Genomic DNA, 23,086 nt, shown 5'->3' on the forward strand with positions numbered 1-23,086 from the left:
AGGAGGAGGGAAGGGGTTGATAAGTTCCAGTTGTTGTGAGTGAAGAAAAGCATCATAAATACCAGACATTGATTGGCATTGGTTTATAATACTTGGGCTGTATCGTTCTTTCACGCACGGTGTCCAGGAGCCTGATCTGGCAGTCAGAGCAGAGAAGTATTAACACTGGTGGCATAATTCAGTGTAGTAGTGGACAGAATCTGTTTTGCAAGTTTCATTGTCAAGGGCAGGTTCTTTTGAACATATTTTAAGTTGCCACCTTTTACTCTGGAAGTGGTGCTTTAGATTATTTTCATCTGTTTTCTCTATCTGCCTGATTGTTTTTAAACTGCAATATAGAACCTCATTAAATTGAACCAGTCCATGAATGTGCCCTAGCTTTATGTGGAAAAACGTAATTGCAGAAGACTAGTTTTAGAAGTCTTAACTGTAAGTAGCCTGAAGTAAAAGCAAACACTACTTTTGTTTTAGTATATCTTTGATATTTCACATACATCTTTAGAGGACTGCATGTGATTGCATGGCTTTTACATATGTAATGCTTCATAATACACATTTCCAGGAGGAACCGTAATTGCTAGCCTGAGGTTTTTAGCTCAGACCTAAAGTAAAACTAATCTTTGGTGGGAGGGAGCCGGTAATTTCTGATGGTAAGTAGTACAAATTCATAACTGTGTCTTGGAAAGAAAACCAGAAATAATTAGTTAGAGTGTGTTGAAATGTTTTTATCAATTTGTACAATATGCATAGAAATTAGTAAGACACTAGCAAATTCTCATGAAGCAGGCATGATCTTCCTCTGTGTTTATTTTGTTGAAGACCTAACTTCAAATTTGAACTTCAGAATTTCAAGATTACCATGCACTCTTTGCCTTCTGCTTTTGACATGATAGCTTGTAGCATTGCCTGGAAATTGTTTTTTGTTGTTCCAGTCTCCTCCGTTCAGGAAAAAAATCCTAGACTAGCGTAGTGGAAGTGTTATGCTTTTTTAAAACATTTGCATTATCCTTGAGAACATACAGTTTCTGGTCACTTCTGTACTCAGTCTAATATTATCTGCCTTTTATTAAGTAGCAGGTAAACTGGCATCAGAGAAATGTAGCCATTTTGTGTTCTTTATTAAGGAGTTTCTTCTTAATCATTATTGTAATTGTTATAATAGATTCATTATTATAGTCATTGATATGATACCTTCTGATATCATCCATGTCAGCAACATTGATGTGTTCTGTTTATCCTAAACATCTCAACATTTTCCAAAATGCTTTATTTTTATTGCTGAGAAGGTTATCAATTTGCAAATTACTTCTGCTATTCAGACTAGAACTTTTGCAATATTGACTCTCTGGGAAAAAATATAAGGTCAAAATGTAAAATATTCAAGTATTTAGGAGCAACTACTTGAAAACAGGAGCAACTGAAAGTAGTAGATAGAATTATATGTATGGCTGTTGCTGTTATTCCTGTTATAATGCATAGTTTTCACTACAAAACTGAAAGCATTGCTTAACAGTTTTTCACCAGTTTAAAAGGTATTACAAATAATGAAGACTTCTCAAAATAGAAAAGAACTTTGAGAGTTCTGTATCTAGAATAAGCTGTGAATTTTAGATGATAGCTGAGATTTTTTAGAGCCTTAGGTGAATGAGCTTTCTAACTTCCTTTGACTTTCAAGATTTTTTAATTTCTGCAAGTTCATAAATTATTTAATTTTTAAGATTGAACCTCTTGTCAGGCTTTGTTAGACTTTTCTTTGAAAAATCTATTGTTCAAGCTATGCATGAACTGCAGAAGCAACAGAGAAAGAAAGGAGGCAGGACATGCAACAGGTGGTTGATAAGCACCTGCCTGAACCAAATCATTTCAGCAATATGTTCCTCAATCTCAATCATGAACTCCACAACAAATTAAAAATTCCTAAGATAATTTGGAGCTCATATCGTCACCAAAATCAGGAATAAACCTCTTAAGACCAATGTAGCATTAAGAAGCAGGCATTCTCTTTATTGCAGCGGTGGATGCACGGGGGATCCTTCTGCCTAATGTGCATACCAGTTTACACAGATCTAGGTTCATTTATACAGTTTATCTTTCCATATGCATAGGCTTTCGCTCTACTAGGTGGGACTATGTTAATTAGTATCTTACATAATGATCATTCAGCATAACGCATGCTCAGTTTTTCACATGGTGGTCCTCTGGTGGTCGCTGGTGGTTGAAGTCCCCAAAACCATGCTTTTCAGGTCTTGAATCCAGGGTCATTCTTCCTTTTAAGGCTTAATTTTCTCCATAGTTAAATACCACATGCTAGAAGATCCGGTTTCACCAGTATATTCTTGGGTTTCTTTGTTCCTTCTTGGTTGACCCTTTGAACTTTATTCTTTACATGTTCCTCACTTATTTTCCAATAATATGAAAGGGAGCTAGTATGAAAGGCATCCAGTAACCAGGTAAGCTTCTAGAGCCACTCTGAAAGGAATGATTGGGCAACAGCTTGATGTCATGCATCTCATGCTTGAACAGAAGTACTAGAAGATGGTTATTTTGCTTATTTGTTTCATAGGACTGCTTACTGTGTCAACGAAACTTTATATCTAGGACAAGTAGAATGATGTTCTTACTTCAGGAGACTTGGGTTTTCTCCTGATCGTAATTCTTGTAATTTCAAGCTAATGTGCAAAGCACTCAATATTTTCATGTGTATGAAGACACTGTTCTGTATCCACAATTTACTAGATGCATACATTGTGTATATGAAAACGTGTAATTTAGGGAGTTCTTTCATCAGTTTGACATGTTAAAATTGTATACAAGAATTATATTCAATCTACATCCATCATGCTAGTAGAGTTAGGTTATAAATAATATCCACTGCTTTGTCTTTCATAAACTTCTCAGATGCCAAATAATATACTGACTATTAATGTTTCCAGGCTTTGCTCTCTGTACATGATACTGTTGCTCAGAAGAACTACGATCCTGTCTTGCCCCCCATGCCTGATGATATTGATGAGGAAGAAGATTCAGTTAAAATAATCAGGCTCGTCAAAAACAGGGAACCATTGGTAAGTAACCCTGTCTTTTATTTTAGTTTTTTATGTTTGTGCACAGGGTGGGGAGTGTTCAGACTATGAATATGAATGGGTGACATTAACTTGAAATGTGGATAGACGGACATTACGCATGTTTATTCATAACATTCAATAATACACTTGTGACTTCCATTCGCAGTCATTTTAGTAAAGCACATGAAATGAATAATAAGAATTTGTTCATTCATGGTGTTTGAGCATTATATATATGGGCCAGTCTGAGCATTTAGATCAATAATATATTCATCTTTTATCTTGAATTCAAATCATGAACTTGTTTTAAAATGAGAGGGGGAGAATGAATCCCCAAAGAAATCTTGACCTTTGTTGTGAACTGTGCCTGTTAGCATTCATGTAAAAAAATGTGACCTTTCGATACACTGAAAAGAAAGCATAAAAACATATTTTAAAATACTTGAATTGAAATCTGGGCAAATTTAAGATGTCTGTTGTTGTACTTTGGATTATGAATACTAGAAAGTTAATATCTTCATGGGGATATCTGGAAAAATGAAAGGACTAAACCTAGGTTGTATTACAAGAATATTGAAATACTTTACTGATTTGGTTATTTTTATTTGCTGTAGAGTGGGAGTCATCTTGTATAAAATTTAAATATATTCATTTCTCCTGCAAACCAGTGAGAGCTTTGTTTTATGTTGTACTGGATATTTGTTTTAATGGATAGCAATCCTGAAGAAACGTCTGCAAAGTTACTTTGAGAAAGCTGTGATTCTGTACTTGACATGACAGAGGGAGAGCGATGCCTCTGTTAGACATAGAGGGGTAGCTTGTCCCACAGTAGATATCTTACTATCACTCTTATTCTTGATGGATTTCTGGCATCAATAAACAAGTTTTGGTATTGACTGCCTGTAGGTGCCCATGGGCGTAATTAAAAGTTTGACCATATGGAAAGTTTTTACTTTGTTTTAACATATTAAAGTTTTTTTTTCCCCAAAATACTTAAATTACAGCTTTAAGCTTTCCTTTTTTTAATCAAAGAAATTCTTTGAGGAAGAAAACAAATTTGCTTTAGGATTTAGTATCAGAAAGAGTATTAATTCTGAAAGGTGTGAAGAAATTTGAACATGAGATGAGTTCTAATTGAGCAGCTTATTTTTAGTGTTAATGGAAACACCCTTGTTGTTTCTCTTGAATTTATGTAAGAAAAAATCTCAAAAACTTAATTTACGTTGTTTCATGTTTCAAACATGACTTGCTACTAAGACTTTTGTGAGTTAAATACTATAAGTTAATAGTATCTCAAAGTGAACTGGATAAATAGCAACTTTGAAAACAAAACTGAGAGATTTTCTAAAAACTTATGAGATCTATACACTGTACATTGGCTTTTTGAGATTTGTCCCTCTTAAAGGGACAAATAGATTTGCCTAAGCCAAAGGTTATCATTGGGCTGTTCCTCAGATTCCACTCTTGCCCATTCACTCCAGTGGAGTACTAAACTCTTCCAGGTACCTGTGTGTCTGTTGTGGTTTAACCTCAATAGACAGCTCAGCCGCACCCAGCCGCTTGCTCACTTTCCCCAGTGGGATGTGGGAGAGAATCAGGATAGAAGTGAGAAAACTCGTGGGTTGAGATAAAGACAGTTTAATAGATAAAGCAAAAGCCGCAGGGAAGCAAAGCAACATGAGGAGTTCATTCACTACTTCCCATCAGCAGGCAGGTGTTCAGCCATCTCCAGGAAAGCAAGGCCACATCATGCTTCATCATGGTGACCTGGGAGGACAACACGCCGTCACTCCAAATGTCCCCCCTCTTCTTCTTCTTCCCCCAGCTTTATATGCTGAGCATGATGGCATATGGTATGGGATATCCCTTTGGTCAGTTGGGGTCAGTTGTCCCAGCCGTGTCCCCTCCCAGCTTCTTGTGCACCCCCAGCCTACTCGCTGGCAAGGCAGTGTGAGAAGCAGAAAAGACCTTGACTCTGTGTAAGCACTGCTCAGCAATAACAAAAACATCCCTATATTATCAACACTGTTTTCATCACAAATCCAAAACATAGCACCATACAAGCTACTATGAAGAAAATTAACTCTATCCCAGCCAAAACCAGTACAATCTCTTAAAAGGTACATCCAGCTTAGTACAACTGTTGTGCTAAGGAGGTAACAAATAAGTTTTTTTATTAGAACTTCTTTTACTAGACAGAACACAGCCATGGAAAATATAAAAAAAAGTGAGAGAACTCAGTCTTCAGTTTGCCAAGACTGTTTAGTGTAATCACCAAGGCAAAAATAGCCTTATAATGGAATCTGTGATAGACCTGTTACTAGGAAGAGGCAAAGGGTGGGAGCTAATTGCTGCCTACAACTACTTGAGACTGGGGAGCTCACAAGGATAGTAGAGTCAAACTCCACTCAGCAGTGAAAGATGCTAAAACATAGGGCAATGGCCACAACTTGCAGCCCTGGGAGGTTTAGGCTGAGAATTAAGAAAATTATTTCATTCAGTGGGAAGTACAGCACTGGAGCAGACTAACCAGAGATGTGGAATCTCCAACCTATTCCATAAGGCAATGGCTGACCTGATCTGACACTGACAGTAGTCCTGCTCTGAGCAGGAGATTGGCATAAATGACTTCCAAAAGCTGCCCTTCAACCAACATTTCAAAGATTGTAGGTTATCTGTAGGGGAAAGGACTATTTGTGGTCTCTCCAAATCCCCAGCATTTCTTTATGTTTTATTTTTGTTGGAGAAGAGCTTATGGTGAGTTCTGTTTTGCATGTTACTTGTCCTCCAGGAAGACTTCAAAGAATAGTGTATAGTGTCCTCCTCCTCTTCCATGACCCACCGTCAATCCATTTTAACATTATTAACATTAATGTCAAACATTCTTTGTGGCAGATTGATAGTCAATTATTCTTATGACACTGCCGCTGCAATACTTAACGAACCTGTTGTTTGTGTCTTTCCCTTCCCCAGAGTAATTTTTTTTTTCTTAGGTAGCGGTGAGAAGACACATGAATAGTAATTCAGATAAGGTCTGACCAGAATATGGTATGGCAGAATAAACACAGGTTTATGCTAGGTATAGTAGATCTACTGCATCTATGCTTCCTGAAGTTGTTTTAGTAAAGAAAGGATATGCCATGAATTGTTTACTAAACTATTTAAAATTTCATTTTCTATTTATTTCCATGTCTTTTTAATGGCTTTTCCTTCAGAGCTTGTTCTAAAGTCTTAGATATTCTTAACTGAGAACACATCAAAGAGTCGTCTCTACTTATTCAGTTTATCTATTCACTATTGTCCAGTCACAAAGTCTGATTTCCACTTGCATAGTGATATCAGGATTCTTGCTACTGAACTTGAGATTGGAGGTACCATACAATATTTTTTCTGGGATGGAGATTGTCTGGTTTCTTGACTTGAAGGTACTGAGCTCTCTGAACTTTTCTTTCACCTCAGATACATTCTCATTCTCTATTTGTATGCAGACAGTAGAGACGGTTTTTCTGCAAAATAGTAAGCTTTACATCAGCTGCACACCCTGGAAGTTCTTGAATTGGATATCTCCTTTGGATGACTTTCAGCAGCACTCTCTGTGAAGAAAATTAGGCACGCTCAACTTCTTTGGAATATACGGTTGGAGTCAATGATCTTATCGTTGGACTCAATGATCTTAAAGGTCTTTTCCAACCTAAATGATTCTATGATTCTATTCTACATCTAGTGACCATTTTTATCTAAAACTGCACCGCATTTCTTCTTGTGCTTGTTCGTGCTTTTCTCTGAGTTAAGCACCTCACCAGTGTTCTGAGCCAGTGTTAATCACATATTAGTGGAGCCTGAGTTCCCAGGAGTAATCATCTCAAAAGAGAGGGAAACACATGGTTTGTGGGAGGGCCTTCTGTTTGCCAGATTTCATCAGTTCAGAAGTCAGTGCTGAACTTTCCTCCAGTTTTTTGGAAGAGATGATTTAAGCTTTTTGTTAATCCTTCCACAGGTGTTTGGTTTTTTTTTCCTAAATGCTCTATTAGCAAATGCCATTCTAGCAGTGTCTCACTCAAGCGAGGTGAAATTGTGTTAGGAGGTTTTGTCTGAACAAAGTAATTTAGAACATCTCTGAACCTTACATAAAGAGAAGTAGAAATATCTCTTTTCAGAGATAGTCCAAAATTCACCTGGCTATAATTAGGATTTTATCAGATAGCTTCGAGGGTTTTTACTTATGCCTACCTCTACAGGACTTTTTCAGCCACTGCCATGTTCCTGGTTAGCGTTCCTGATATCTGAGATGTGCAACCATGCTACCAGGAGCTCAGTTCCTAACCTCTTGCTACTTCCAGCTCCCAAATGAGTTACAGCTGTCATGCAGTTATTCTGAATAGGATGCTTCTCCACATTAAGACGGTTGCTTCTTCGTCACACATATTCATTTCACATAAATTTAGCTGTTTGAAAACTAATCTCTATGCTGTGTCTATAGTCAAGAGAAAAATAGGCAACTCCAGAGAATGAACCATGCCATCTATTTAAGATGCCTGCCTTAATGAAACCATGATTCATTCTCTGGAGCTGCCTATTTCTTTTCATTAACTATAGGAGGAGCCTCGACACCTGGCTTGAACTATATACCTGATTTCCATAGCTGAACTTAGGTGAAATGGATTGTGGTGATTTAAAAGAGTTGTTTACATGTTCTGCCCATGCAGATTCTACAGCTCTTGCTTGCCTCTCAGTCAGAGTCCCGGTAGCTTGTTTTTTACTAGTGAATGAACCCAACTATTTTATAGGTGGGATTAATTTGGGTGTAGGGACAGCTTTAGTCTGCATAGTCTCCATGTATGTGGGCATCAACTTTTAAATAACTCTTCACTATAAGATAGGTAACTGGTATTTGTATTTGCATTTTCAGTAGAGAATGAATTAAAACAAGGCTTATTGAAGTACTTATTTGCATTCAACATCTACATGTGCTTTTGTTTAACAGAAAGGTATGCAAAAATATTACTGATCTTTCAGACTCTCTTACTAGTAATTTATTTCACAGGCTAGTCTTTCTTTTTTTAAAAATGAAGGCTTATAATGTTTATATTCTGGAACCAGCAGATAAATGGATGAACTAATAAAGCTGACATCTGTGAAACCCTGAGTGATGCTCACCAATCAGTGTTACTACATTAAAACTGAAAAAAAAAACCGAACCCAAAAAACAGTGAAAGAGCCTTGCTGAAGGAGCTTGTATTATTTTTAGTGCTTTTGCATGGTATACCTTTAAACATTTTCTCAGTCTGATCACCATATGGCTCCCAAACTCCTTATTTTTCCCTTTAAAAGTATTTTAAACTGAGCTATGCTATTACATCTGTATATGTCTCATTTAGGGTAACTTACACTTTTGGCTAGCAACACTGAAAATATTTTCCAGCTCTCAAGGTCCAGTCTAACCTTCTTCCATTTTTAAAGCTCTAAATGAGGAGCTGCACTGCACATGTAACTGAAAGTACTGGAGCTGAACATCTCATAAGGAGAAATTCTTGCCAGATTATATATACCTCATAGTTTAAGCAGGGCTGGCAGCAGTACAAGAGAAGCTGCTTTTTCAGAAAAGTCAACTCTTTGGGTTTTCAAAAAGAAATCCACTTGTGTTTGATGATTTCTTTTTAAGTATTCTAAATTGGGAGGGAAGGGGAATTTAAGGAACCCCCTCTTTTCTTTGTGTACTATAGGTGCAGCAAAAACACAAACTCAAATGGTGCTTGTCATGGGTCTGCCCATTCACTTTGAGTTTGCCATAAAGGAGTAACTGACAGTGAGCTAACTTGGGTTAAATAATTTCCCTGTAAATTCAAACTTGATTTTCTGCTGATAATTCCAGGTAATTCCAAATTACCTGTTATCTTTATGGGGGCATCTTTCAAATCGGCTAATCTGCACTAGGAATTCGTTTTGTGCCAGCACATTGGTCGTGATAATCGTATAAAGCATGAAGTGACCATTCCCCTCGGACAAGAGCCTTATTGTTACTTCCAGATGCTGGCTGGGTCAATGCTGTGGTCTTCAATCGCACACAAGTTCTTTCTAGGGTCTGTCTAAAAACAAGGTGACATACCTGTTCTCAGACATCAGCGTTGGGGCCTGGGGTCGCTGGGTGATCGCAGTGGAAGGCTGTCAGTCATTGCTTGCCTTTTGCATTCAGTGGCATTTAATAATGTTGACTTCTAGGTAAAAGGCATAAAGCCTTTCCCTTCAAGGCTGTTTCCCTGATTAATTAGGAGAGCGTCTGTTTTATGTGGACAATATAGAGGAAATGTCCTGTATATCTATTTGGCTCTAACATCCTAATGCTGCTTTTTTTCTTTTTTCCGAATATATCCATCAAAAAGATGCTTTGTACTTTTAAACAGATGTAACTTTCCAGGTATTAATAATAAACTTCAAATTAATCGCTGTTGCTGCAAAGTCAGAACTCAATATTGAGATATAGGCTAGCGGGGTTAAAGCTTTGTTTAATATTCCTAATGGTCTGCATTTTTTTTTGCACAGAAGTCTAATCATGGCTTTTTAAAGTGAGATTAGCTGCAGCTAAATCTTTATCTTTCTGAAACTCTCAGACTCATTTGAAACTGTAATACAAACAAGTGCTTACTAATATAATTACATGATAAACAACACGTAAGAATAAGGCTGGCAAATTGCAGAATTACTTTGCTTAGGGATAGAATGTAATACTAATAAATTTAAGATGTAAAATAAAATGCACAAACACAGCACATCACTTTTGCTGTGGAGTGCTTGCTACTGTTAAAGTTTCAGCCAAAGAGAATATTGTGTGGTGACTGTTTTAATTTTTCTTTATTCGCAATAAATGCCACTTGCATATAGTAAAATATAAATTCATCTCCCATTTTTGTCTTGTGCTGTATTTCCATCTTAGAGGCAGAGGGAAAGGGAAACAAGTTTATTTACAGTCAGTAAAATTGTTAACTGTAGTAAAATGTCACGCCCATTATTTACTTGTACATATTTCAGCTTCACATCCATGAAACACTTAAAAATTGAAGTAGAGATAAACATGATGTTCATGTTTAATCTAAACAAATATAAAAAGCTAGTGGTAAAAGCTATTTAATTATTCAAGGAACTTTATAAAGTACTTCTGTACCTTACTTAAAGCACAACACTTCTCTGATGGAAGGAAATTCTAACCACTGTCTTGCAGTCAGAGGTGAAGTAATACTGTTCATTCACTAATCAAAAATATGGAAGTTTTCACAAAATTGACTTACCTGCCAGAGTCCTAAACATCTCTGTTGGTTAACAAAGTTAGAGCTATCACAGGTAACTAACTACATTGACACAGCAAAGTAATCGTGTGCAGATAAAAAGCTGTTGGCGAGATTTTTTTTTTTGTGTTGTTTTTAAAAAATACTGGATCAAATAAGCTTTTTGGAGGTGATTAGACAGTACAACTTATCTAGCTAAAATCCCCCTGTCCTTCTGTGGATTCTGCCTTCCAGAGCAGGGCCAGCATTTCCCCCCTCACTCCTTCCCGTCTGCCTGAAAGGCCGGGCACCGTAGCTTAGGCAGCAGCTCCGTGCCTCCGCTTCCCTTCTCACTTGTCACTGCTGCTGCCTGCTGCTTCCCCATCACCTTGTGCCTCTTCTCAGCGCACCCTTGCAGTTCTAGTTACAAAGGCATTTTTCTCATCTAGACGGCTGTTCGCTGGAAATTTAACTACATGATGTCATTTTACCTAAATGCCTTGCACTGTGTTTGTGTAATGTATGAAAACAGTCATGACTAACTCAGGAAATGTTCCCCTCCTCTGCAGCTCTGTCCCACGGGTATTCCAGGTGAGCCCTGACGTGCAGGGGCCTTTCTCAAATTTGTGTTTGTTTATTGATAACACTGTAAAGCAAAACTATGATTAGTGGGTACACAGGCAGTTCTGAACATAAAGTGCAACTATTATGAGCACGGGTAAACTTTTTGTACCCATAGTATGTAACGTGGCCTGTTTTAATGCAGGAAAAACAATTTGTCAATTCTTAGTAATAGTTTAGTACAGTTTTAGCAACAGACTCAAGTAAGGTATGCTGCAGTTAACATTAAGTCGAAAAGTAAACTTCATGTATCATTTGTCCAAACTGCACAAGTCAGTTCTGAATGGAAAAGAAGTCACGTCTTAATAGGATGGTAATGGAGTAACATATTTTGTATATTCTTTTCATGAGCAAGTATCATTTCTGGCTTATTCACACATTGATCCGATGTCAACTTTTTTGCATTTTTACATAGTAAATGCTTTTTAGTATAGTGAATTAAAATTATGGTAAGATTAACCAAATAATTTTTTTTTTTTTTTTTTTGGTAAGGGGGCTACTATTAAAAGGGATGAACATACTGGTGCAATTGTGGTGGCCAGGATAATGCGTGGAGGAGCTGCAGATAGAAGTGGTAAGGTGTTGCTGTCTTCCACTAGCCATTCAAGTTCTGTAACTCAGAAAAAGATGAGATAAAATTGGGAGCATTTTGTACACACAAAATACATCACTATGACAAACAAAAGTATTTGGAGTTTGGACAGCTTTCCAAAGTGATATTTCAATACTGGTGAAGGTATTCATGCTGATTTTTTTCCCCAATTCACTTGCAGCCAGGTATCTTTGAGTTAGCAGATACAGGGTTTTTTAACGATTTATCATTGTTTCCAGTTGAAGACATCCACTTAGAAATGATAGGATATGCCAAGATCCTCCTGATGGAGGAACTCAGGATGGCTGAGTACATCCATTTGGAGTTTCAGCTGGCAATTCTCAAAATACCAGCACATCCTTGACTGCCATTGTTTAGTTTGGGATGCTCAAAGTCTGAAAGAACTCAAGCAAGAGGTCCTGAGTTATATTCTAAAGGGCCTCTTTTCATTGAAGAGAATCTAGGGCAGCTGTGTTTCACACTTACATGGGGTAATGGAGTAAATCTAGATATATGTTGTTACATTAGGAAGCATTTGTGCCACAAATTAGCACTCACAGCCTAAGTGATCTTTGCAGTACTTGCAGCTGTGTAGCAATAAGAAAGTAGTATAAGTAGAAAAAGAATTGGCACAGACATTTTTCAAACATCTGCATAAAAGTCTGGAAAAGTCATAGAGAAATGGTACTAATTTTCAGGAGGAAGGAAGGGAGGTGAGTAAACCAACCATCTCAAACTTATCTGTCAGTGCAGTAGCTGTTGTGTTCACCATATATTCCTGCTTTTAAATTAGAGCTTAAAGTGGATTAACAAGGGAGAAAAAAGCTGAACGTTAATGGTGGTTTTTGTATAATACATAGCTACCATTTAACAACTCCTCTTTGCCTTCTGTAGGTCTTATTCACGTTGGTGATGAACTGAGGGAGGTCAATGGGATTCCTGTAGACGATAAAAAACCTGAAGAAATAATACACATTTTGGTAAATACCAAATATTTTTAAATTAATTTAGGGGAGTTAAGAAACAGTAATTAGACTTACGATTTCTGATGTATTAGGAAAAAGTATATTCTACAATAATGCCTTTTCTTCCAGTGTCATCATTTGCAAATGTCTATTTCCTTTCTCTTAAAGAATTATTTTCCACACATTACATATATATGCAATTACAGATTGCTTGTAAAGAGTTAATGAGAGTAATATGGCTATAAATATGTTGCAGAACGTTGCAGACCTCAGTGTATAATCTACAAATTTTAAGGCACACCATGATCTGTTGAATTCATACTATTTTAAATGTATTCATTAATTTTCATTAATGTTAACTCCATGTGAAAATTAATTCATACTACATGTACTTGATAGAATAAACTAACTGGTATACTAAGATTATATTTTATATTGATTTGCAATGTACAGCCCTATATATGATTATGTTTGCACTCCTCTGAACTACACAATCTCTAAAGCCAGCCTAATTATTCACTTATGGAGCACTATTGCAAATTAAGTAATTTAGACTTTTTCAGAAATATTTAGTATTTTTACAGCAAAGAAACCCATAAGGGTCATGACAGCTCTTTATATGCATGGTGTAGTCATTTCTATATACATAAATACTTTGCTGTCCTGCTGAATTGAGCGGCTGTCTCACAGTTTTGGTTCAATAACCGAGATGATTCATTTCAAGTCTTAGCCCACTGATACTCATACTTGCTTTCTGGTTTTGTGTTCCCTACAGAAACATATTTTCCTGCAAAAATTAATATTTAAAAATCTCTAGAAACACAATAGCACAAGAAAAGGTGTGAACAATTTCCCCATTTACCTCCTCGAGGTACAATATAAACATCAAAAGCTAGTTAGAGCTTGTTTCAAAAGTAACAGAATTATTGATTCCAGTCCTGTGGCTGGTGAAATAAGAACTTGGCTGCTGCTTGTCAAACAGTGAGCTCTTGGATTGCAGACATGCCGGCAGAAGTATGTCTCGCTTGGTAGTGGACAGGCCTGTTTCCATTTTGCTTAAATTGTTGGCTGTCTGTTGCACTCTGCTAGTTTTATGAAACTTGTCGGCTGCATGCAATAGTAGCAGAGGCTCCAGCTGATTAGCACTTCCTTCAATAGCAAAATGTCACTGAGGCAGTGGGAATATATTGTGGTTAATAAGTAAAATGCAGCCAGACACGCTTTAAGTGGGATACAGGGAAAGATGAATGGATGAGGTGGTTGATGATGGCTAACTTGTTTTAAGATTTATAGTGGAGGGCTTTTTTTCCCGTTTAGTACACGTAGTCTATTCAAAAATGTTTTTCTTTTCTAGTTTCTTAAAGTTGCCAAAAGAATAAATCCCCCCCAATAGTTTTATATGATAAATATGGCACAAGCCTGTTTGAATTTTTCTATCAGTTTTTTTGTTTTTAAATGAAATGTTGGATTTTTCCAGGGATGTCCAAACTGTGCCAGGAGTCCAGCAATTGCTTCTAATATGCATACATTTTAGCTGTAGCATTTGCTCCTGCTTTCAGTGTAGAAGTGGGACCTCTGAAACATGCAGGTCCTAGTTTTTAACAGTCCATCTCTGCCCACCAGTGAAGCAAATAAAACCGAGCGTTTCAAGTGGGTATTTTAATCTTTGCAGTGCAAAGTTTGGCATGGTGAAGCTGTCAAACTCCATGGATCATGCTTAGGAGAGGATAGATTCATTATATTTGAATATTTTAAAATTAATTTGAATTTATTTTCCTTTTAAAATTTATTTGAAATGTACAGCTTAATTCTCAGTGCATTTTCTTTTCAAATGTTCACCAGGCTCAGTCTCAAGGAGCAATTACCTTTAAAATTATACCTAGTGTGAAGGAAGAAATGCCAGTGAAGGAAGGCAAGGTAGGCAAGACTATTTCAGAAGCTATTGCAGTAACTGTAATACTGAGGATATATATTGTTTGCTTGGATGACAGAACCAAGAATGTGATTTATGCCTCCGGACTCAGTTTTTCTAACGTGACAATGTATAGCGCACTGTACACTTCAATACTCACGTGCTGGATTTACAAGTGGGTGTAACATGGTTCTTAAGCCCTAACTCTACAGGCATGAAGTTGACATAGGTAATCTTCAGTCTTCTGTGAGGACCTGGCTTGCTTCCAAGTACTCCTTTTCTTCCATCGTACACTGGGTAGAAGACACTTGATAGCACCTTGGTTCAAAAGTATCTTCTCTTTGGTTTCCTATATGGGCACACTATTCACCTGCAAAGTCCTATTTGCCTTGGATCATAGAGCTTTTACTACATTGGGACTGCAGTTGCAGAAGCAATGAATTTAACATTCCCATATGAACTTCTAATGTTAGGCGTCCGTAAGGATGTTTTACAGCAGTAAATGTTTATTGCTTTACATTATTTAGTTCAATGGTTTTGAACAGTAAAAGCAAAAAAGGGAGATAGCTTTGGATTACATTTAATATTTTGATTCTAAAGATAAAACACGGTTTGTTTCAGATGTTTATCAGAGCCCTATTTGACTATGATCCTAATGAGGATAAAGCAATTCCTTGTAAAGAAGCTGGACTTGCCTTCAGAAAAGGAGATATCCTTCAGATCATGAGCCAGGATGATGCAACCTGGTGGCAGGCCAAACACGAAGGTGATGCCAATCCCAGAGCAGGCTTGATCCCTTCAAAGCATTTCCAGGAGAGGTGAGCTACTGAGAATCATAGTTTCATTATTTTTTGTAGTAAGAGAAGACACTTATTTGCAGAGTTAAGTTAGCATAGTTGTCATATGTAATGCTCATAGATTACATGGGTATGATAAAACTGCATTTGCAGCAAGACAACTGACCTTGGAAACCTGTTGTTGAAATACTTTGGATTTCCTTATTTGTCTGGCTAGAATTAATAATGACAAAAACTGATAGGATAACACTGATCCAGATTGAAAGAAAAAACATATGGAAAATAGCACATCGGTATCTGTATTCACACTGATGTACTATGCAGGAATAAGGACTGCAGCAAGTTTTGGAAAGCTTACAAAAACTTGAGGCTGAGGATTTAATTTTTTAGATTGTGAATAGATTGCATTGTTTTAAGTTAATTTCTTATAAAATCTTCTGGATATTTTGCAATAGTCTCAAGATGTTAAGTGTTTATTAATCCCAAACTTGCAGTGAAAACTGAGGAGTTTGTGTCTTTCCCCTGCCACCTCCCATTTTATAGGAGATTTGCACTAAGAAGACCAGAAGTGCAGATTCAGCCACTGAAAATTTCCAACAGAAAATCATGTAAGTTTGTTAACCTGGAATAGAAATCATACTCCTGATCTCTAACCTTATAAAATAGCAGTTTGTTTCAGCCCTGTGACTACAGGATGCATTTCTCCTGGGTACAATAGCTTCTTCATCACATTGTATCAGTAAGAAAATAAACATAAGAGCTGAAATTAAAAGCTTTAAAAGCAGCTAACAATTTTTCCCAACTCTCTGACTTTGTTTTTGAAGCACCAAGCCAAATTAATGTTTTGATATATAATATTTCAAAGGTTGAAGAGTGTTCCTTTCCTGTTGAAATAGTATGGAATTGGCTCAACAGTTTATATAATTTGGACTGCATCGATACAGTGAAATTTATATTGAGAGTGAGATAAATGGTCGGACAGTCTCCCCTTCTCTCCCCCATATAGTTGGTGATTTTTTGTGTCCTATGAAGCAGCACAAATTTTTAAAAGTCAGGACATTCAGTTCTTTGACAGGCTTTCACAGAAGCACTTCTTACTGGTTTTTAAACAAATTCATTCTTAATAGTCTCTGCTTTTAAATACAGTAGTTGCACAATATAAGAAAAATAAGCTCTAAGAAAGTGCATACATCGAAACAAATATTTTCTTTCCACTGGAATTTACATCAACATCTGTTTTAAGTATTATTGCATATTTTACTTGACCTGTTATTTCTTTCAGTTGTACAGACTCATAACAAAGTGAGTACAACGTAAGAAACTATCATGCTTCAGTAGGATCTAAATCTTAAATACAAACATGTTTGTGAGATCAACTAGAAATATTCAGAAAGTGGTCTAAAATTTCCAACCATCTTTCATTCTCTAACATTAAAACAAAAAGTATGGATACTATGGCAAACAGTGGATGCTGGCACACTAAGTGCAAAACTAAATGCTTTTAACTTTAAAACCTCTCAGCAAGGTTTCTGTTGCAATTTTCCTAACTCCTTGCTATGGCTTTTGTGTTCTGAAGTTTGACAGTTCCTGTTAGCTTTCTAATAATCTGCATTTTCTATCTTTCATTCCATTTCACTATTTGATTGTGTGCCCTAATGCTATTGTTAACTCCAAAGCCCTTGATTAGCTTTGTACTTACAATAACAGACTGTATGATTGCACTATGGCTTTTCTAATTTACATAGACCTTAGGAACAAAGAGGAGCTCCTCTACCTTGTAGTAAATCTGTTGTTTTTCTAGGTTCTAGGTCAGTTGCTCTGCCTCAGTTTTGGAAAAGTGACTGATCCCAGGGTATAGCTATTTCTCTCTGTCCACTGTTATTGAATCTGGATAATACCCTGAACAAGAGGCTTCAATTAATGTGGCACTGGTGCTTTTGAAGAGGTAAATCAGCTGCTGCAGCAAAACTGCATGATTCCTTTTGTAATGGACTGCATCTTTTTAGTGACCTTCAAGTGAAAGGTTTTACAAGATGCATGTCACCCTTCCAAATAGGCAGCCTGAACTTGATGGGGAATTGCCAAAATTACAACCCAAAGAAGACTCGCAGTACTGTGTCTACTATTCTTGTCTCTGCTGTCTCCACTGACTTTGCCTTAACTAGCTTAAACAAGGGAGGAGAGTTCCTTTCTCCCTCCCCTTTCCTTTAAAACATGACAGAGCCTTAGGGTCAAGCAGTATGCCTATTATCGTTCTCTTTTAGACTTTATTTAAACAAAGCAAGGTCCAGCTAAATATCATCTAGAAGGTAGTGGTGCCTCTTGAAGGAAGAAAGACTGCAGAGTAATGTAGGTTTGTCATTTTTTCTCTTCTCCATTTCTTAGGACAATCTGCTGCTACATCTGCCAGATTTCCAGGGGAAGAGGGGAAGTGCTGTTCTGAGTAGAGGTCCATCCCTTTATTCATAAAGACTGAACATGTTTTTAGTGCTGGGAGGGAATTCAGATCTTTCATAGAGGAGGCATTTTAAGGACCAGAATTCAGCTATAGAAAAAATGTTGTGACTAGGATGTTGCTCGAGTTGCTTATAGGAAAACTTTCCACTTGTTTGGCTTTTCAAGAAGATTCCACGTAAGCTGGGAAACTCCGTGCCCTTGTGATCTTTCTAAAGTTAGGCAGCTTTTTCATGTTACCAAGCACAGCAGTGAAGCTGTGAGATGTGGAGGCCATGTCTTTATTTGTGCAGAGCAATCACCTTGCCCAAAGTGGGAGATGCTGGAAAATCATGCACTGCTCAGCTGAATGAACACCATACTGGCAGTATCGGAAACAAGTAAGGAAGGTGACATAGAGAACAGAAAATTGTAAAGGACTGCTGGGTGCGATTTTTTTTATTTTTTAGCCCTTTTCTGTATTGTGGGGTATGGCCTACGGATTATTGTCCTCTAAAGTTTTATTTAACAAGTTCCCATGTAAGGAGGTGGGAAATTGGTAATGCTTGATTTTGTCTGATTCTTTTTTAATCCTGTATTACAGGCCTTCAGCTTGATATAGGGTTCTCCAATGTATGGAAGGGTAATTTTGTGGGGAAACTGATGTTCTGTAGATCTTCCTGAACTAGCTGTATATTGAGAGGTTGCTTGCTATTGCAGTTGATCCCGTCCAGTCGTATGACCTGAATTTCCTTAGCAGTTTGGAGGGAAAGGGCAATTTGCCAGCTGATACTCTCACAGCTTCCCAAAGACAAAAACCTGTTGACTTCAACAGAGTTGCTAATAAAAGTCCCATTTCTGACAGGACTGGGAGTTGCACTAGGAAGCTTTCTTGAGTCATGGTAAGTAGCACTGGATGTCAGCCTGCTCTGTTCAGTCAACTCATTCCACAGAACCCATGTTTTGTAACAGGGAAGAAACCTGGCTATACGCCTTTGTTTTTAATAGGGAGAATCAAGGAGAAATACTCTATTTTCTTGCATACCAAGAAAATGTGAGTCAGCTCTGGTTTCTTAGGTGGGCTTCCAGGGTAGTAGTGTCCTTCTGTTTGAAAATTAATCTAAAAATTAGTCAAAATCATATAACATATGAGAAGTATCCTACAACTTTTTATCCTCTCTTCTCAAGCCAGTTCTGGAACTGGGAAGGACTGTTGTATTTGTCTAGAAAAAGAGCTCTCTGAAACATAGTTAATAACTGTATTCACAGTAACATTAACATCCATTAGGATTTGCTTTGATAATTAAGTATGTTTCAAAACCTGTGAGGAGCTAGATTGAATTACTTTTGGGAAGCCTTCTTTCTATTTCCAATTTTGAATTGTTTTATACTTTTCAGCATAGCAATGCATGTTGTGTAAAGTTGTTCATCTGTACACATATTTGTGCATCGTAAATTTGGAAGCAATAGAAGTGGGCTTTTTCGGTGATGCTGACCATGCTTGTACATATACACATGTCAAGGAAAGGGAGTAGAGGATACTTTCCAAGGAACTTTTTCAGAAAGAATTATTTGCACTGAAAACAACAGAAACCCAACCTAATTCTAAACTATTAAAAGGATCAGTTTATAATGAAAATGCCAATTCTGAGTTCCACTTTAATAGCCAAGTCAAATTGTGTCATTGTGTCTATATGTAAAGTGAAAATAAGTAAAAGTAAATACTTTAGCTTTGTAGAAGATACATACATAGAGCTTTCCCAGAATTTAGCTGTTATCTTGAAAGAGACAAGAGAACCTTTCTCACATTGCACCAGTCAAAGTGAAAAACATTTAACACGTGTACACTGGAGAAGGGGACTTCTTCATTTGAAAATGGAGAGGGTGCATCGTTTGATGGTATCTGGCATAAGGTGGCAGGAAATTGATAATATAGATAGACCCTACGCTGACAAGAGATCATTTTACATTGAGAGGAAGACCCAGAAAAAGTAGTAATAAAGAAATAAAGGGAAAAGCAGGGAAGTGAAAGTTCGTATTGAGGATGAAGTAAAGGAGAAAGTACTACAACAAGGGCAATGGAAGAACAGATGGACAAAAACTGCCCATAAACCCCGTTATGCAAACCCCCCCAGAGGATGGGCTTTGAAATTATTAAATTAGCGCAATTAACAGTATTATGCAAGAGCATTACTATAGTCAGTATTTGCACTATAGTTTTGTTTCTTGATTCCATGTAAATCAAACACTAACATACTTGTTTTGTTAAAGATTTTGAAATGGTGAATGCAAAAATTACTAATATAAACTCTGACCTGTTTTGTTGTTTTTATTATTGGTAGAAAACCTCAGTAAGTTCAACATTAATATTTGATAAGCTTTAAAAGCATGAGATAAGTGGCGGTTAGATGTGCTGACCTGCTGACAAGATTGATCGTGTTCCTTCCCAGGCTCTGAGTTAGTGCAGAAATGATGGAAGGATACCAAACCTCTCAAGTATTTTCAGCATTTTTCTCAATACTTAACAGCAATGACTTTTCAGCAAAAAGCAGTATTGCTTGTGCATTAATACTATGGGAAAATTATACTGGGGAAAAAATAGTAAGAAAAAGCAGCATAGAAAAGAAAATAGGAAGATGGAATGAAAGTAAAGGAATAGCGATGCATGAGATCCTGTGAGCAGGACTAACCCTCCGCGTGCTGGGATGGTGAACATGCAGCGTACCCGATGCGGGGTGTGAGGGAGGTCTGTGGGATGCGGAGGGAGGTACAGTACACGTGCCTGGCTCCATGCAATCAGCCTTGGTGTGTCTGAGCTTGTGAGCCGTGGCTGATGCCAGCTCTGCAGAAACCTGCTTACCTGCTATTCCTCACAGCATTCCTGGCTTTAGGAGGTCATCTTAGCTTTAGCACAACTTTGTAGCCAGAGTTTGCTCTGTGAGTTCTCCTGTCACTGCATCCCAGCTAATTAGGACTGACATGAGACTCAGGACGGGGAAGAATTCATTTGTTTAAGAGTTCCCTGTCTGTTCACTTGAATACAAGGACTACTCATGCTATAACTGTATAGTTATATATAACTGTATAGTCACTGCCAACGAACATGGTCATTCTTCCATTTGTAGCTTACTTAAATTTGTAGATAAAACACTGTTCACCTATTTTTTTTGAGGGAAAAAAAGTAAATTTCTTTAAATAACAACCAAATAACTTACTGTTCTGCAGTTATTATAAACTACAATAATTGGCCAAGACATTATATTCCTTTGGCATAATTTTGCTTTCACAGCGGTTACTGTGTTTATTCTTAACACTATATATGTATTGTCTCTGGTATGAAAATTACTGGTAACTTTATATTTTATACTAGTGTAGCCTGTAACTTCTGTTAACTTGTGGAGCGTGTGCATATGTGTATGTGTATATCCATACCCTGTGTGTATAGTTATATTAAATATGTGTATGTACGTAGCGTATATGACAGAGCTGTTCAGAGATGTCTTTTCCTTGAAAATACATTTGTTCTGTACATTTAATGCTAAATGTAAATACTTACTGTGGCAAAGCCATCATCATATAGTTTTTCTAGGGCTTAAAACCCATTATACTTTCAATTTTGATTTACCATATGTGATTGGCATTGTATGAGCAAGAGGAAATATTTAACTGCAGCCAAACGGTGTTCATTCAAACAAGATGGAACCCAGTTTATCCACAGATGAGTGTCTTGTGAATTGAAGATTGTGTTCTGCCAACAAAAGAATTTAAACAGGCTAAAAGAATGAGTGCTTTGTACCACTTGTATTTGAAGACCAAACATTTAGGATAAATGTATAGTAGGACTCTTTTGCTTGTTATAATTGCTGCACAGTCTTAACTCTGCCTTTCTTCTCAGTATTTTTCTGTGTTCATATTTGAAACTTGATTGCCCACCTGCAGGTAGTTATGAGTAAAAACAAAAAATAAACCAGACCTGTAGAGTTAAATTAGCACATTAGCATCTTTGTTCAGAAGTCTCCTGTCCTTACAAATATTAACTTCCTGCTACCACAGAGAAATTAAGGAAACCTGAAGCTGGATGACATTTGAGTCAAGGGCATATGAGACAGAAGTGGAAATGGATCTCATAAACTCTTGCTCTGTCCTTCACCGCAAGACTATCCTTCTTCATTTTCCAAATTATCTTGGTAGAGATACTGTTATCTGATGATGTTAAGAGAGGATTAAATTAGATCACCTTAAATTTTCTAGAGCATGAACGTATATGTATCACTCGATCTACAAAACCCCATAGGGTAAAAAAATCTGCAAAACAGTATAAATGTCAATTCCTATGTGGGGCTGTTCATCGCTAAAATATCAGCAGTGTTTAATATATTCACTATAATGCAGATAGTTGTACATCACAATTTCTTGCTTAGTAGAGTGAAATAGAATTTAAGGGATAATGTAACTTGCTTGTGATAGGAAACTAGAACAGAGCTGTTGGCTCTAATTTTAGTCTGAGAAACATTTAGATAAGATGCTTTGATGGAAACATTGTTGAAATAAAGTCAGCAAAAGTTAAAAAATTTAATCTGGTGCTGGACTGTTGAAGAGTTGAGGAAGTTCCTGGAGTGGCACTGCTTTTGAGCTTCATAAGTAACATAATTTAGGTGAGGCCCCCAAAATCAAATCTAAATATATTTCAGTTAAAATACATACAAAAATACAGTGTATGTGATACTGTTTTGCATTGTTATAGTTTAGCATACTGGCTACACTGAAATCTCTCTAAAATGAATAAAACCACCTACTTCCTAAGCTTCCATTGCGCTTGTGTTTCCTATTTCTTTTTCCCATTTATGTCTTGGTACTGCTTTGTTGTTGTTTCATGAGGCTGTTCCATGACTATTTTCTTTGTAACTTCCTCTCCCTTCTTATCACACTACATTTATTTGATTGTATTTCTTCTTTTCTCAGTGTTTTATTTGCTCCATGTTGCCTTATGTTTTTTTTTTTTTCATTTTGTCACTGCTTTTATTTTCCTGCTTCCCATCACATTTCCTGCTCTTTACTCTCTGTCCTCTTTTAGTCTCTTATTTGTTCCTTTCAGATAAATACTTCTATTTCCTTTTTCACCCTGCTTTAATGTAGTAAAACTATATTGGCCTGAGAAGATCTACCCCAATTTTCCATGTCTCTGAACTTTGAAACTTCAGGCACGTATCTGCACCTATCTTCTGCATGCGTACAACTGCTTCAGACACACAGAGCTGTATTAGTTAGCAGTGAATCACAATACAAAGTTTCCTGGCAAATAACCTCCGGCTTTACTAGGGACAGGCAGTAGCCCTGGTAAAATTCCTGGTAAAGTTCAAATTGGGACCTACATGTTGATGACTGTTCACAGCTGCATGAAGCTATGAAGACCCACTGATTTCCCACATCTTTTCATTATAC

The 23,086-nt window shown here is 37.0% G+C and overlaps 1 protein-coding gene across 5 annotated transcripts in view; it reads left to right on the top strand.

The window, feature by feature from the left end:
- The window catches only part of MPP7 (MAGUK p55 scaffold protein 7), a 160,941-nt gene that overhangs the window by 110,280 nt on the left and 27,575 nt on the right, over positions 1-23,086 (top strand). For all 5 annotated transcript variants that reach the window (XM_075492579.1, XM_075492582.1, XM_075492580.1 and 2 more), the window contains 6 exons: positions 2,934-3,065; positions 11,438-11,519; positions 12,432-12,517; positions 14,345-14,419; positions 15,036-15,232; positions 15,755-15,819. In XM_075492579.1, coding sequence (XP_075348694.1) covers positions 2,934-3,065; positions 11,438-11,519; positions 12,432-12,517; positions 14,345-14,419; positions 15,036-15,232; positions 15,755-15,819 — 637 coding nt within the window. The remainder of the gene's footprint in view (positions 1-2,933; positions 3,066-11,437; positions 11,520-12,431; positions 12,518-14,344; positions 14,420-15,035; positions 15,233-15,754; positions 15,820-23,086) is intronic.

The sequence above is a fragment of the Mycteria americana genome, chromosome 2, assembly GCF_035582795.1.
Source record: "Mycteria americana isolate JAX WOST 10 ecotype Jacksonville Zoo and Gardens chromosome 2, USCA_MyAme_1.0, whole genome shotgun sequence".
NCBI lineage: Eukaryota > Metazoa > Chordata > Aves > Ciconiiformes > Ciconiidae > Mycteria > Mycteria americana.